The following is a 16,642-nucleotide window of genomic DNA, read 5'->3' on the forward strand; positions in this document are numbered from 1 at the left end:
CTTAATTCGAAGCAAGTGTGTTTTATCTAACAATGTTTAGTAAAAAAAAAAAGGGTGTTGAAAATATCAGGCAGAATTTAACTTGTAGAAAATTAAGCTGCAATTATCATTGTGCACTTATATTTTAAATGAATTATGTTCTTTACATATTGATTTTGCTTTACAGCAGATAACATTCAAACATATTAAAGATTAAATGTTGACACACATCTGTCTGTTTGTATATCTCACCTTACATTTGATTTTGTCTTTCTGCTGTTCTGGATGTTCTTCAGCTCACATTTAAAAGTTACAAACAGCAAATTAATTCATCTTTGTAAACCAACAAAAGTCTTAATTTGTGTAAAACTCTCTTCACATTTTACAGATGTGTGTTGTGTTGAGATGATGTCAGTGATGGAGGGAGATTCTGTGCTTCTACACACTGATGTTACTGCAATACATGAAGACGACAACATACTGTGGAAATTTGGAACTAACAACACTCTGATCGCTCAAATCAAGAGAGGGAAACAAATCTTCCCTGATGAGAGATTCAGAGACAGACTGAAGCTGGACAATCAGACTGGATCTCTGACCATCACAAACATCACAACTCAACATGCTGGACTCTATGAAGTAAAGATTAGTGGAACAACACGGGCAACAAAAACATTCAGTGTTTCTGTCTATGGTGAGTAGAGATTATTTATCATTTGTTCATTTATATTTAGAAGTTTCAATAAGAAAACACATGAACTCTTCTGTTAAACGTGTACATTGTTGAGATGTAAACTGGTTTAAACCATCATTTTTTACAGTCATTTTAGGGTTTACAGCATTATGTTAAATCAATTTAAATTTGAATTTAACTTGACACAATAAATTATGTGATTTTTTATTTTATTTGATTAAACTCATGTTAAGAGTCATAGTGTTAAAGTCTTGTGACTTATCTACTGAAAGACTAAGTAGATTAACATTTGCAGATAAGACTCAATCACTTCCATTGTGAATGCCCTTCTGTAACCAGGGTTATAAATAAATAAGAAAAAGAAAGAAAGAAAGAAAGAAAGAAAGAAAGAAAGAAAGAAAGAAAGAAAAATTTTAAATATCAACATTATTTAAAAAAAAACTGTTGATTGAGCTTAACTTTAGTCAACCTAGATTATTCTTTTAACTACCTGCAAACTGAAATGTGTTACATAGTTTGAGATGAAAGAAACACTCAGTGACCATCACCACACTACACCAGAAAAAGATGCTTACATTTATATGTATTACTGCATGTTCTCCTATTTTTCAGCCCATCTGCCCAATCCTATCATTACCAGAGCCAGAGATTCTCCACAATGTTCATCATCATCATCATCATCATCATCTTTTTCATCACAGCAGAATTGTTCATTGTTTTGTTCAACAGTGAATGTGGGTCATGTGACTCTCTCCTGGTACAAAGGAAACAGTTTATTGTCCAGCATCAGTTTGTCTGATCTCAGCATCAGTCTCTCTCTACCTCTGGAGGTGGAATATCAGGATAATAACACTTACAGCTGTGTGATCAACAATCCCATCACAAACCAGACCACACATCTGGACATCAGTCAACTCTGTCACACATGTTCAGGTACGATAATGTTGAATATTAGTGATTATTTATTGACTTTGACAAATCCAAACCATCACCGAGAGAACTCTGTTGATTATAGATCAGGGTCACCCTTCATTTAACATGGTGTTGATTTCTGCTGCTGCTGCTGGATTTTTGTTGATCGTAGCTGCAGTCGTGATGTGCTGCATCTACAGGAAATGTAGAAAACGTGACCAAGAAGGCAAGTGTTACCTGTATTTTTTTCAAAATTATTTTCAAATCTTTCCTTTGAATGTTTTAATTGGTAACTAGTCCTACTATTTAAGCACAGTTATTCTCACAGTCTGAGAAGCAGGAAGCACCTATTTATAGAAGGACACCAGAATAATGTGACACAAATTACTGGGGATTTCAGTGAATGATGATGTTTCACTTTTTTGGCTTCAATGAAATTTAAGAGCAAAGACCATACATAATCTTAATTGCATATTTATTTATTTATTTATTTTAAATGTGAAAACAGCTATAATGTCAAAATGGACATGAAAAAAGTGCTTTAATTGTGTAGTTAATTGTGTCCATTGAGAGCCTTGATGATACTTTTATCTGAAAGATTAAGTTGTTTTAATGTATATATTATCACTGAAACAGTTGAGACTCATGAAGAAGAGATCACTTATGCTGAGACAACTTTCATCAAAAGAAAAGCACAGAAATCAGTAAGTTTATAAGATTTCACTTTCAAATCACTGTTAAAAATCTTGAATCAGTAGCTTAATCTTTTTAAATGTTATGTCAGTATAGCATCCAATGTAATATAATTTGTTTTGCATGTTTAAATGTGCAATATATGGCATGTCACATTGAAGGAGCTTATTCACTGATGTCATATAACACTGCGTTTGCTTGCACTAAAAGGCTAGATTTCATCTGAAATTATTAATGTAACTCAGATTGTCAAGTTTGTAACAGATTGTAACAGGTTTGTTCAAAGAAGAAGAAGAAAAAAAAAGAAACCCTCATAGAAATTATAATGGTTTTACAAGAAATGTATTGGTTTTAATGGAAACTAAATGATGTTTTAGTAATAAGATTCGGAAGGAGCGCGTCAGACACTAAGCATAATCAACACAGGCGGACCATAATCAAGTAATCAATACCATAGTATAAATATCGCTGACTTACCTCTATCCATTGATGGTTTATCAGCATCCCTCCTCCACCCCATCCTCCAAGCATAACATACCTAAGCTAATTATATGTAAGCATGAACTCGTGAAATGGTCCCTGTGGGTCTGTACTGGTGATTAGTTGCCTTCTGTTGGATGGCTTTAATGGAATATGTCCCAAAACACACTGTACAGTGTTGCCAGTTCTGTGTAACAAAACCAGCTCAAAGGCCAATCAAAAATACTCCAAAACAAGCCCAGCTTTATCATTGGTAGTATGTAAAGTTTATAAGAGTTGTTTATAAGAAGCCCAATTCAATGGTAAAACTGTGACTTTGGCAACCCTGCTACTGGAAAACATTAGGTGATGTCATTTTGCATTATTGACACACTGTTTTCCTTATGAATGTTGTTCAGTTGCTATGATGCAATGTTTTTTTTTAAGCGCTATATAAATAAAGGTGACTTGACTTGATGGTTTTAATAGTTAACAGCTGATAGATTGTAACGATTGTGGAGTGAAAGCATCAGAAATTCTATGATGTTTCTATTGTTTGCTTCTTACATTGAAAGTTTTACTATTCAGCTTGTATCATTTATTATTATTTTTTTTCACATAAGTTCAGATTTTGATTTTGTTTAGTTCTGAAAAAAAAAAAAAAAACATTTGCTACTGTGTATACTTGCGACTGGTGTCATTATTGACATCTGATACAGATTAAGTATATATAACATCTTATATGATGTGTTTTTACAGAAAGTTAAAGAGGAAGATCATGTGGAATATGCTCCCATCACCATTAGAAGATGATCAAACTTTAATCCAGTTGCAGTGGCACTAATAGTTTCCTTTCCCTAAATATTCAACCCCTTTTCTCTTTTTCTCTATTTCTCTTAATGAATCTTCATTCTGCGTCTCACTGTTATCTTTTGTACTGCAGTAATAGAAAAGATTTTCCTGTCATAGAGTGAATTATTGTGATCAAAATATATCTTATGTTTGTGAGTATTAAGACAGTCTTGTTCTCAGAATAAAGTAATACAAAGTATTTTTTATATTATTGTTAATTGGTTTATTTGGGAGATATTTGAAGTTTTTTTTTTTTTCTCCATGGCCTCACTGGTGAAGTTTTGTATGAAAAATAAAGGAGAAGAAACAACACATTCACAGTGTGTTACATTTGTTACACCCAGACCAGAAGTGAAGTAAGAACATGATAAATAAATAAATAAATAAATAAAAAACTATTATATAATAACAATACTTAAAGGAAATTATGTTCTTCATTCTGAGTAAATCAGAACAAAAGCAGCAGTGTCTTAAATTAAGAGTCAATTATTAAAATGTCTTACAGCTTCAAAACTGTCACTTCATGCGAAGATGATACAGACAATATACAAAACAAATTATATTTTAACACAGAGTCACAGATAACTTTCAAACAGGCCACAATAATATTACATACATTTATATTAACTAAAGTATTTATTATATAATTAAAAATAACATTAACTTGACAATCATTTGGTCTATATTACAAATTTATATATATATTTATATATATATATACAAAATTATACTCACCATTGACTATTAATACAGTTGATATTCTGCTAAAACTGAAGTTGCTGCTGTTGCTCCTGATCTGTAGTGTATAATCTCCAGAGTCTTTGGTTCTGGTGTTTGTGATGGTCAGAGATCCAGTCTGATGATCCAGCTTCAGTCTGTTTCTGAATCTCTCTTTACATTCATCATATGAACAGATTTCTCTCATTTCTCCAGTGGTTTTAGTGATTTGGATGTCATTAAAATATCATATCATCATTTCTTGTTGATTTGCTTCAGTATTACTGTAGAGAGACTGAATCTCCCTCCATCCCTCCAAGGCTATCATTTACAAACTTAATCTCATGCAATCAATGTCTTGAATTTGAAACCGTTCATATAAGGAACAAGTGACCGTACCCCATACGCAACACCACACTCACTAATGCATACAGTATGCATCAACGTGTAATTAAGATCATTATAAAAGGTTCAGTCTTATCAATATGTCAATTTATTATAAGAAACACAAGACTTTAATGGCCAATGACATTTACAGATGTGGAGACTCAACTGATTTCTACTGTTAAGTGTTAATCACCATCTAACTCAACCAGTCAAGAGCTACATTTAGCCTTAGATGTTATATGAATGTGGTCCCTGAAGCATAGGTTTTATTAGCTGACAATAATAATAAATAAATAAACATTATAGGCACAAATACAAATGTACTTTTAGAAATAGTTTTTGAAAAAATTGGTGTTATTGTTTTGGCAAGTTTAAATTAAAACTCTATCTATGAAAACATGTATGATATTCCTTTAAAATAATGTTTTAGTATATCTTTTTTTTTAAGTATATTTTACTGTGCAATTTCTTACATAATTTCTATGAGTTAGACCAAACTTTTATTTTGGTGGGTTGTAGAGAGAGTTTCTGTGTTTTTTAATTAACTATTATTATTAGCTAATAGGAAGTATAGCATATCAAGTATGCTAGTACTTGAAGTATAGCATACTCTACTATGCAATAGTACTATATTTCTGTTTGAATTTCTTCAAGTTATACCAAAATTTTATTTTGACAGGTTGTCGTAAAGACGTTTCTGTCAGTCTGTACGATACGAATGAATGACGATAGTTTTATCAAATGAAATGGTGAAATCCTCTCATAGTGCTCTTGCGTGCACATGTGTAGCCTACATCATGTGTCAATATAGTGAAGAGCTGAAAACACCACGCGTGCTTCAGTGTGTGTGTGTGTGTGTGTGTGTGTGTGTGTGTGTAGTAGAGCACACATTTCCAGAGATGTGTATAGCACCACCTTCAGGGCCGCTGCTGGCTAAATGGGTGTCCTATAACTTAAAGTGTTTAGCTAGTTATCTCCTTGTAATGAGGTGTTGTTTAATTGTTAATGTTAACCGGTTTAATTGTGCAACTATCAACATAAGCTGGCGAGCTGGCTAGGGTCAGGCTAGTGTCTTTCCATAAAGTTGATATTCTTGTGAATTAAGTGACTGTTTAACAGGGTCTGTCGCCCCGATTTTCATCCGATTTTGAGCCGAATTCTGACTCGTGCGACTCTTTTTGGGGTCCTCCTCTCGTGAGGTATCGCATTATTGAAGCAGGACTACGAACCGATTTTCCGCGTTTCCCTCACTGCGCGTGCGCGAAACCATAAACAAAGCCATGGTGAAGCGGCGTGTAGTGTGGACTGAAGTGATGTAGGGAAAACTTAAAAAAGTTTAAAAAAAGAGGGAAGAAAACACCTGCTTACCTCCAGTTCACGTTGCAAAATGGATAAACCATAATTGGCCACTGCCTCCGAGCCACCTGCGCATCTAGATATACCTACGCCTTTTGTTTTTCTTCTCTTTTTTTTGGATGTTTCAGCACACAGAATTGCGCATATCAGTACAGTGTGAGTTGGTACCTTGCCGAAATCGCACAGTGTATGCCTGCCTTAACGTGAAACAGGTGTTGTGCCGAATTCTGACTCCCCTCGCGTGCACGCGCATGGCGTCATATGATGGCGCCAGTTGCGAAAACAGACAGTTGTAAGTAATACATTGCAATTTGTGTATCAGTGTTTAAATGTGTATTTAACTAAACGTATCTGATATACAGCTTGGACTGTCTAGCTGTGCTTTTGTTGTTTGTGTATTTTACTGCAGTAAAACAATAAAAAAACTGCTCATTTTCTCTATTGCAATATTCCTTTTAATGAAACAAAATGTATTTGTTAGAGAGCAGAACAATTTCAGGAGTTTTGTTAAATCTGCCTTAATTACTCAGCCCTTCTGTTGATAACATTGAAAAGCTGTGAAGACCTTGTGCTTATACATCGAGCATATCAATAGAATGTCATAAGAATTCAGCGAATTCATACTTCCCTTTATTAAATGCTTATTGAATCTAAACACTTTTTTGCAGATATTCTACAGGATGAGATGTGTCTCCAAAATGAGTTTATCTGGCCCCTGACCCAGTAAACTTGATGCTTAACTTCAATATTTGTTTGTCATGATGTTTAGATTGGCTGTTATGTGTGTCCACGTTGGTTTCGCTGCAACGGTGTCCAACACTCAAGGAAAGACCGAAGTTAATCTGCCCCATTTGTGAACCTTGATGTGCACACTCTCATGTTGATTTATTGCGATATTTTTTAATGTAATGTAAGTATTACGTTTTATTTCTTTTATAGTTTTATTTGAAAATATTATATTATTATATTAGTTTGCTTATTGTAATTTTTAAAATTTTGTAAAACTGTGTAAATTGTAAATAAAAACACTTAATGATTTTCCCATCTCATGTTATTCACAACAGAACTGTGAAATCATAATAAAAAATATGATGAAAAGGTGGTACTAAAAGTACATTTATTAGGATAACTGCCAACAGAAGAGTAACATAACATGAATTGGGGTTGTGTAAATGGTTCTGTGATGGACAGTATCAGTGTTAGTAGCAAATAAAACAGCTTTTGCCTGAAAACAATTCTAAGTAGTTAAATATTTTATAAGGGTCATCGGGACACTACAGTCTATAGTCAAGAGGTAGCAGAAAGACCTTTATTGCCAAATATGTTTGTAAGGATAATTAAATAATTTCTTGTAACAGAAAGAGCTTTCAAGTACACAGATACAACAACAGCAGTACACTGAACCAATTACAGTACAGTAAAATAAAATACACAGATATTATGTACATGGTTGTATGCACTTGTGCTTCATACAGCATAACAATATAATTTATATAAAATACATTATTTGACATTTGTCAACTGCCAAATTCATAAATCTCATCCTCAACACGATCAAACCCCAATTCACAAATTGCAATGTATTACTTACAACTGTCTGTTTTTGCAACTGGCGCCATTGTATGACGCCATGCGCGTGCACGCGAGGGGAGTCAGAATTAGAAACACCTGTTTCACATAAGTTAACGTTACAACACAAAATTAGGGCCAATAACTGCACAAAAGCCTGAGCTGCTACCTCGGATTGGGGCGACAGACCCTGTCAAACAGTCACTTAATTCACAAGAATGTCAACTTTATGGAAAGATACTAGCCTGACCCTAGCCAGCTCGCTAGCTTATGTTGATAGTTGGACAATTAAACCGGTTAACATTAACAATTAAACAACATCTCATAACAAGGAGATAACTAGCTAAACACTTTAAGTTATACCGCTCCCCTGTCGTTGCCAGAAGCCATGTTGAGGTCTCAACCAACTGAAAGACAGAACTCCACCGTGCTAGCTCACGCTCACTACACAGATCACAGATGGTGCCTCCTCTGCGTACTCTGCGTGTAGGGAGCGACGGTACTGAACACCTTTAATATTCACAGACACTAGTCCATATCGAGATTTGATTAAATGTACAGCTATACTTTTGGTTTATTTATTCAAAAATGGCCGACGTGATGTTCTGCTTTATACAGCAAGTTCCATTCGTAACTGAATTCTGCGATTCAATCCCTGCGTGTCGCTTTGCAAACACAGATGGGGTGAATTTATGAATGAAAGTGTGAAAGTTCTGACACAAAACGAAGTTGTTACTTATTCTCACGCTTTTTAAAAGTGGGTAATGTATCATTTAGTAAACTACACCACTGTAACGTTAGTTATTTATCATCTCAAAGTGTGTGCTTTCATTAAAGCTTCATTTCTTGATAGATAGATAATCCATTTTTACCTCTTTCCTGTGTCTCATGGTTCCCTCGCTTTGCGCGCACTGAGAAAGTTTTCCAAACAAATCAGTCTCTTGCATACTGTCTATAATCTCTTGCAGCTCTGGCGTCCTCGCGTGCTGCTGCTTTCACTGCAGTCACACATTGGAGATTTGCGCTCGTAAATTTCCAAATTGGCCATAACTTTTAATTTGTTGCTGCCAACTGGGGTGGCAAGGCTTTCTTTTAGGGTGGCATTTGCCACCTTATGCCATCCCGGTAGATCCGCCCCTGCCTGGAGGACAACAAATGAACATTCAATTAAATCTGTGATAGTGGGTTTAAATTATTGTTAAATAACATTTGTTTCTTCGTCTTTATCTTTCACTGTCGTCTGACCATTCTCAGTCCTTGCATAGGCCCATGGAAAGAAGTAAATGAACATAAAGACTTTTAGTCTGCTCACAAACTTCTTCAAAGTTTATTATTTTGGAAGGGAGAAAGGGAGGGCAGGAGTAAATCACTCACTCTCTAACAATAAGAGGAAACATCTGTGATCTGTGTAGTGAGCGTGAGCTAGCACGGTGGAGTTCTGTCTTTCAGTTGGTTGAGACCTCAACATGGCTTCTGGCAACGGCAGGGGAGCGGTATAACTTAAAGTGTTTAGCTAGTTATCTCCTTGTTATGAGATGTTGTTTAATTGTTAATGTTAACCGGTTTAATTGTCCAACTATCAACATAAGCTAGCGAGCTGGCTAGGGTCAGGCTAGTATCTTTCCATAAAGTTGACATTCTTGTGAATTAAGTGACTGTTTGACAGGGTCTGTCGCCCCAATCCGAAGTAGCAGCTCAGGCTTTTGTGCAGTTATTGGCCCCAATTTTGTGTTGTAACGTTAACTTATGTGAAACAGGTGTTTCTAATTCTGACTCCCCTCGCGTGCACGCGCATGGCGTCATACAATGGCGCCAGTTGCAAAAACAGACAGTCGTAAGTAATACATTGCAATTTGTGAATTGGGGTTTGATCGTGTTGAGGATGAGATTTATGAATTTGGCAGTTGACAAATGTCAAATAATGTATTTTATATAAATTATATTGTTATGCTGTATGAAGCACAAGTGCATACAACCATGTACATAATATCTGCGTATTTTATTTTACTGTACTGTAATTGGTTCAGTGTACTGCTGTTGTTGTATCTGTGTACTTGAAAGCTCTTTCTGTTACAAGAAATTATTTAATTATCTTTACAAACATATTTGGCAATAAAGGTCTTTCTGCTACCTCTTGACTATAGACTGTAGTGTCCCGATGACCCTTATAAAATATTTAACTACTTAGAATTGTTTTCAGGCAAAAGCTGTTTTATTTGCTACTAACACTGATACTGTCCATCACAGAACCATTTACACAACCCCAATTCATGTTATGTTACTCTTCTGTTGGCAGTTATCCTAATAAATGTACTTTTAGTACCACCTTTTCATCATATTTTTTATTATGATTTCACAGTTCTGTTGTGAATAACATGAGATGGGAAAATCATTAAGTGTTTTTATTGGCAGTTTACACAGTTTTACAAAATTTAAAAAATTACAATAAAGCAAACTAATATAATAATATAATATTTTCAAATAAAACTATAAAAGAAATAAAACTTAATACTTACATTACATTAAAAAAATAGCGCAAATTTCGGCAAGGTACCAACTCACACTGTACGAGTAGATCGCATGCGATGTAAAGCCAAAGCTCACGATTTTTATGCGCTCACTGTACGGTCCGATCGTCGAGTTGCGATTTGACTGCTCACACTATACATGAGGAATCAACCGAATCAACACATAGGAGGGCAGGAGTAAATCACTCACTCTCTAACAATAAGAGGAAACATCTGTGGAAAAGAACGAGTAAGAAGGGAGGAGGAATTGCAAACTCACAGAAGCACTTTCAACATGTTTCACAAATATTTCACTGTTAAAGATTGTAGATTAAAATATGTCCAGATTGCATTCATCTACAAGTGTAGTAGACGATCAAAACTAATAATGAATGGCCTGAACCTGGCCTGTTGTCCCTTACAGAAAAAGAAGTTTATTCAAGTGTGCTATTAGTATACTTCTTTTAAACTAAAAATAGTAAAGTATACTTTTAGTTTACTTTTTATGTACTACTCAGAAATGCTCTTTATGTACTTCTCAGAAATATACTTAAAATTACGTTTAAGTATACTTGACTTATACTTACAAAAAGTCTAAATATATTTGAGCTATACTCCTAGAATCTGTGTTTTCATTGTTTTATGGTAGAGGGTGCTAGTATGCATCTTCTGTACAAAATTTTCAAAAATACACAAGTGAAGAAGAAAAAGAAACACCACCCAGCAGGCACAGGACATCAATGTGACATCAGGAAGATGTTGGACTCCAACTAATGTAACGTCAGTCAGACGTCATATTTTGGTTGAAAATTAAAGTCGGGTTGACTTCTAAACCCAACTTTGTTTGACGTCAAACTCCGACATCAGACAGACGTTGAATTTTGGTTGGAATAAGCACCACACTGCAACAATGGGTGAAATGCATGGCAGCACATTAAATATCTCAGCAGAGGAGGATTAAACAACTCCACAAACAGCATTACCAGCTTCACGTATTACTAACCAGACTGACTTTATTTCTGTCAGACGTCTACAAAAGCTCTTATTGAAAATTCAGCATCTGCCCAACATTGGAGCTTGACGTCAAACAGTCGTTGGATTTAGACGTCAAAACGATTTTCATTTTCAACCAAAATCCAAAGTCTAACCGCTATTAAATAAATAGTATTAATAAACTGTAAGTAACAACTGATAAAAACTACATCTAGGTCATAAAAACCATAATAATACCTACACTTAAATATTTTCTTCTCAGTCATGTCATCAATTGCTCTTGAGCGAAATCTCCTCATCCGTTGTCTGATTGGAATTTTGCAAGGATTTCTGTGTAGTTAAAGTGTGCATAGCCTGCATCTATCAACTTGTTTTTTTTTTGTAACTTACCCGCATTACAGTGTTTAAAAAAGAATGCATGAAGCTAGAATGACATGTTTTTGTTTACAAGCAGATACACTGTTCTTTCTTTGTATGTTTTGCATGCTCAGATATTCATGTAACAATATTTATACAAATTTAAATCTTATAGGGACAAAGTAGTCTTAAAGTATGATATAAATTTCACTTAAAAAATACGTATACTTGCAGTATAAGTGTACAAAGTATTTAATTAGTAAACTATCAGCAAATCAAGTTCACTTTTATTATAATTGCAGTACAAACTACAAACATAGAGGTAAACTAGTTGTGTCCTCAAAGTTTGCTACTGTTATACTTAAAGTATATTTAAAAGTATATTTTATATACTAGAAAGTGGGCAGATTTAGTCCCAAGGAGTATTGAAACAGTACACTTACAAGTATACTACTAGAACACTTTGTATACTTGCTACATAAAGTATAATTAAAAGTATACTTGAACTTTACTTAAGTAAACTTAATAAAATAAACTTGAAGTATACTACTTTTTGCTAAGGGGTAGCTACAATCAATAGTTTTCGAGCACACATCCTCCATGACATGATGTGATATTAAATAAATTTGGTGAGGCTGTGACCTTGTTAACCTGTGCTGATCAGGGGGGTGTTGTTTTCAGTGTTGGCAAAGTTAACTTTCTACATGAACTAGTTCAATTCATAAATTTTAAAATGAACTAGTTCAGTTTCTTAGTTCAAACTACAAAATTTTGAACTAAGTTCACTAAGTTCACAGTTCCAAAAATGAACTAGTTCATAGTTCTTTTTTTCCATATGTTGCTGCGAGGCGAGCTATTATTTTTCAAAATTATTGCAACAGCCCATATAGAATCACAGACAGCAATTATTTTATCAGTTTTAACAATGAAGCTATGCGTCAGAATTCATCTTCATATACAATTTTGAATCCTTATCCAACCAGGGTTTACATTAGCATTGAGGGGGCAGCATTTCCCCATTGTTGCTTTAAAGGCCGTGTTGCAAGGTTAATTTTTTAACGAATTTGTGCAATTTGCTTGTTGGTAATAAACATTTAAACTGTTATCAATTGTATTTTATGTTGTTGGGTATCACAAAACGGAATATAATACGAAAAAGTAGGTACTATCTTACAGCGGTCTCCTTTCCCCCACAATGCATTGCATCACGTCACGTTGGGGAGAGAATTTACCAAAGCCCGTCTTGAGAGCATTGAGAGTGACTAGAGAGACGAGTAGTAGACGAGAGTATTCAGATAGCGCAGATTATACATAAATAGATAAATACATAGATATATATAGATCGATAGACTACATATATAGATAGATAGACAGACAGATAGATAGAGAGATAGCGACCAACAGCGACCCAAACGCACTCACTTCCCCTACAGCACAAGCTTTTCAGCGCAGTTTCCCTGGGACAGCACTGCCCACACAAACACCTGCCAAACACAGCGACAGACACGCGGCTACGTTTGCAACAACATTTTCACCGGAGGAAGAGATAAACGCTTAGAAACGTCCATATAGCTAGCGTGATGCCTTCTATTTCTAGATGACAAAGACAAAGTTTACCGGTACTTATCTGAACTAACGTCATGATCACTGCCACTAGATATAAATAAAGTGGAAACACGGCTGCTGCTCAATGACAGTAAAAAATAAATAAAATTTTATATATATATATATATATATATATATATATATATATATATATATATATGTGTGTATGTATGTATGCATGTGTGTGTGTGTGTCTGTCGTTATTGTGCACTGCTGCTAGTAGACTAGCTCCAGTGCTCATTGCTGCGATGCTAAATGATAGCAACTCACCAGGACACTTCAACTCTCCACTCATTCTCCTCAGACCATGCATTTGCCCTGTCACGGCTGACTCGATCGAAATTACATGGCTGCGGGCCATCATACATGTTGGCTACCTCTTCCTCATCCCGGTCAGGCGCTATAACATTAGTTCTGATGCTGCGCGCGTTACAGGCAGGTTTTTGAGCTCGTAATCACTATTTCATACCAACGACTTTGTACCGTTCCAGGCAAGTTACGCCAAACTTTCTTAACGCAAGAAATTGTAACTAAATTATTTATTTTATCGCAACGTTACATTGACCTAAAATCGTTTATTCAACGTGTACCACTTGCATAAACACTGCATCCGTAGGCAGTATTATTCGTAGGGGCTGTCATCGTTGTTTCGCGTGCTGTGTGACCTCGGAACTCGGAGTACATCGATCTAGTACGAGACACGAGTTCACGGGTGGGAAGTCACGGGTTTGATTGCCGTTCCAGTGCACTTTCACAGGTTTAAGGTTGGAAAAACACGGGTTACAGGTTGCCTGGAACGCGGCATCATACTAGGCTGAGGCTACCTTTCCTCGACTTCTCCCCAAGGTGACGTCATCACCGAGTTGCGTAAAAAAAACGTTAATACCAAAAACTTTAAAAAAATAGGTCTTTAAGAACATTTTTGAGACATTTTAAAAATGATATACATATCTTGAGTGATTTATGTACCCATTAGTCGAAAGTGGTGGTTAACCTGCAACATGGCCTTTAATGCTTTGTCTCCCATTCTCACCGACCTTGTCATAAACATCATAAAATTATTTTAAATGATCATACGCCTTCTTGCTACATGCTGCTGTTTTTTTTCTCCATGCTTTTTTTTATTTTTTTTGATGACGCGTCACGCATGCAGCGGAGGCGGTGCGACACTGGTGGCTGGTGTTGCCAGATTGGGTGTTTTTCCGCTATATATAAAGACCCGTTTACGGTGTGTTTTAGCCGGGTTTTCGCCTCGAAGGCTCTATAGAAATCTGGCACCCTATTGAACGAAGTTAACCTGAGAGAGCGTGCCGTTCACAGACACCAGAATGAACGAGTTGACTGTAACGTTCATCAGGCATTAATACAGCACGTTCAGTTCACGTTCGCCCAAAATATGAACGAGTTCATGAACTATCGTTCAATGAACGCGTTCAGGCACAACACTGGTTGTTTTAACAGGTGTAACAAAATTATACCACCCCCATGTACACCAGTTCTGTTGTGGCTACAATCAAATGCTTTTAAACACAATCCTAAATGACATGATGTGATAAAATACATTTGTGAGTCTGTGACCTTGTTAACCCATGCTGCTCAGGCAGGTGTAGTACAGGTTAACAAGGAGATTGTGTGCTCTAAAGCTTTAACATAACATGTATAAAATATCAGGGGGACTCCCATAAGTCTATTTTTTTTTTTCTGGATCCCCCCAGCTCCGCTTAATTCAGCACTGAATATCATTTATATTATGTTTAAAAAAAATGTTGCTTTAAAAATTAATATTTAATTAAGAATTACACATGCTATATTTTTGTTTCAGAAGCTGGATCGACATATCTGAATCGACATATATTTACAGACTAAAACTGTTTGGTTATCAGCATTCTTCAAAATATCTTCCTATGTTTCTCAAAAGCAATAAAGACATAAGGTTTGAAACAACATCGGGATGTGTAAATGTAAATGTAATAAACACAAATTCAATTTTTGTTAAACTATCCCCAACTATTTTTTTTAAACTGAAATGATAGCCTACTTAAAATATGTTATAATAACAAAATAATAATACTTTCTTATTAATTTAACTAATTTAACTGTTGTATAAAATAATTTCCAAATTTGCACTCATTCGTGCCTGGTGTGATAACTTTATGAGACAAAAGCTCATTCAGGGGCATTTTTCCCCATATCAAGAATTTTAAGGGCTGTCCTTGCCATCTCCGTGCTCTTGCTGTCACAGTGTCTGGGTTGTTGTTCCCTGGGGTTCCACTAGATGTCCTCCTTCTCACGGTGTCTGTCACCAGATCACTTCCTGTTCCCTTATATGGTCACCTTCCTCCTTGTTGTGTAATTGATTGTGCCCCCACCTGTCTCCTGTTTCCCCATTATCCTTCTGTGTATAAATACCCGGTCTGTCTGAGTCTTTGTCACGGAGTCCGTGTTTAATGTTAAAGTTATTTCATGTCCGTCATTCTCGCCTTGTCTTGCCTTGTGTTCGTGTCTTGTTTATGTTTCGTTTGGATTATGTTTGGTTTTGACCTCTGCCTGGACTGTTTACCCCTTTGGATTATCCCTAAATAAACAACTTGCCTGCAATTGGTTCTATCTCCGTGTTTTCTATAACACTGCCGTGACACTTGCAAACTGTACGCTCTGACTTGCCGTAGAGTCCTCGTAGCCATGAGAGTTGTGTCCATGTAGATGAGCAAATAAATCTTCATCTTAAGTGGCGTGTGGCGTTAACTTAACATCTCTCGGCGTGTGGCGTTATTTTAACTTGTGGTGGCATATGGTGTTAACTTATCGCCTAACGGCACTTATTTAACACCTGGCGGCATTATGAAAATGCTGTTTTAATATTAATACGGCTGTAAAAAGCACGCAAATTCTGAACCCTTTGGCTTCCATACAAATTGGCATTGCAAATTGAACATGTAGCTCGACTTGAATCATCTTCTTTTGGTTAAAAAGTACTGCAAACAAAAATTTTTTTTTGCTTATGAGTTCCATTTTCAGATTCTCACAGGCTAATACATTTGAACAGTCAACATGTAAACACTTTCATGTAAACAGCTGTGTGACATCGACCAGTGTAGCACAAGCCTAGGGTTCGGTTCGGTGGAAAAAAAATCTAAGGTTTGGCCAAACCAAACCCCGTCAAAAAGCCCAGTATTCAGCCCAGTATTCGGGCGAATCCAAATCCAAATCCATCCCTTCTACCAACCACAACCTGCTGGTTCATGACAGTCATCAGCAGATGTTGGTGTTTTACAACAACAGCTAATAAACAGGGCCAATTTGGGCCCTGTCGCAAATCGCACACTAAACCCTCATGGTCTTCCTCTGAGTCTGCACTTTTGTGACGTAATGCTGCTTTGACTGTCTGGTAGAAGTCTGCTGCGGAGCTCAACCCAGTGTGGCCTCGACAGAAGTGCAATTCGAGGGTGCATAACGGCTGCAAATGGGGGCACTCGCGAGCACCCTTTTGAATGCTAAAATTATGGGACACACGGGGCGGCCATTGTAAGTCCCCAAGACTGAAAGTGCACATGAAGTGTTT

General features: G+C 36.0%; 1 protein-coding gene across 1 annotated transcript; it reads left to right on the top strand.

Annotated features, from left to right (window-relative positions):
- Positions 1-374: 374 nt before the first annotated feature.
- LOC113081110 (SLAM family member 9-like) lies at positions 375-1,581 on the top strand (the record flags this gene model as incomplete). The annotated part of the gene is made up of 2 exons (XM_026253149.1): positions 375-673; positions 1,286-1,581. Coding segments are annotated over exons 1-2 (585 nt in total), but the record flags the coding sequence as incomplete, so codon positions are not given.
- Positions 1,582-16,642: the final 15,061 nt, after the last annotated feature.

The sequence above is a fragment of the Carassius auratus genome, unplaced genomic scaffold, assembly GCF_003368295.1.
Source record: "Carassius auratus strain Wakin unplaced genomic scaffold, ASM336829v1 scaf_tig00033121, whole genome shotgun sequence".
Classification (NCBI taxonomy): Eukaryota; Metazoa; Chordata; class Actinopteri; order Cypriniformes; family Cyprinidae; genus Carassius; species Carassius auratus.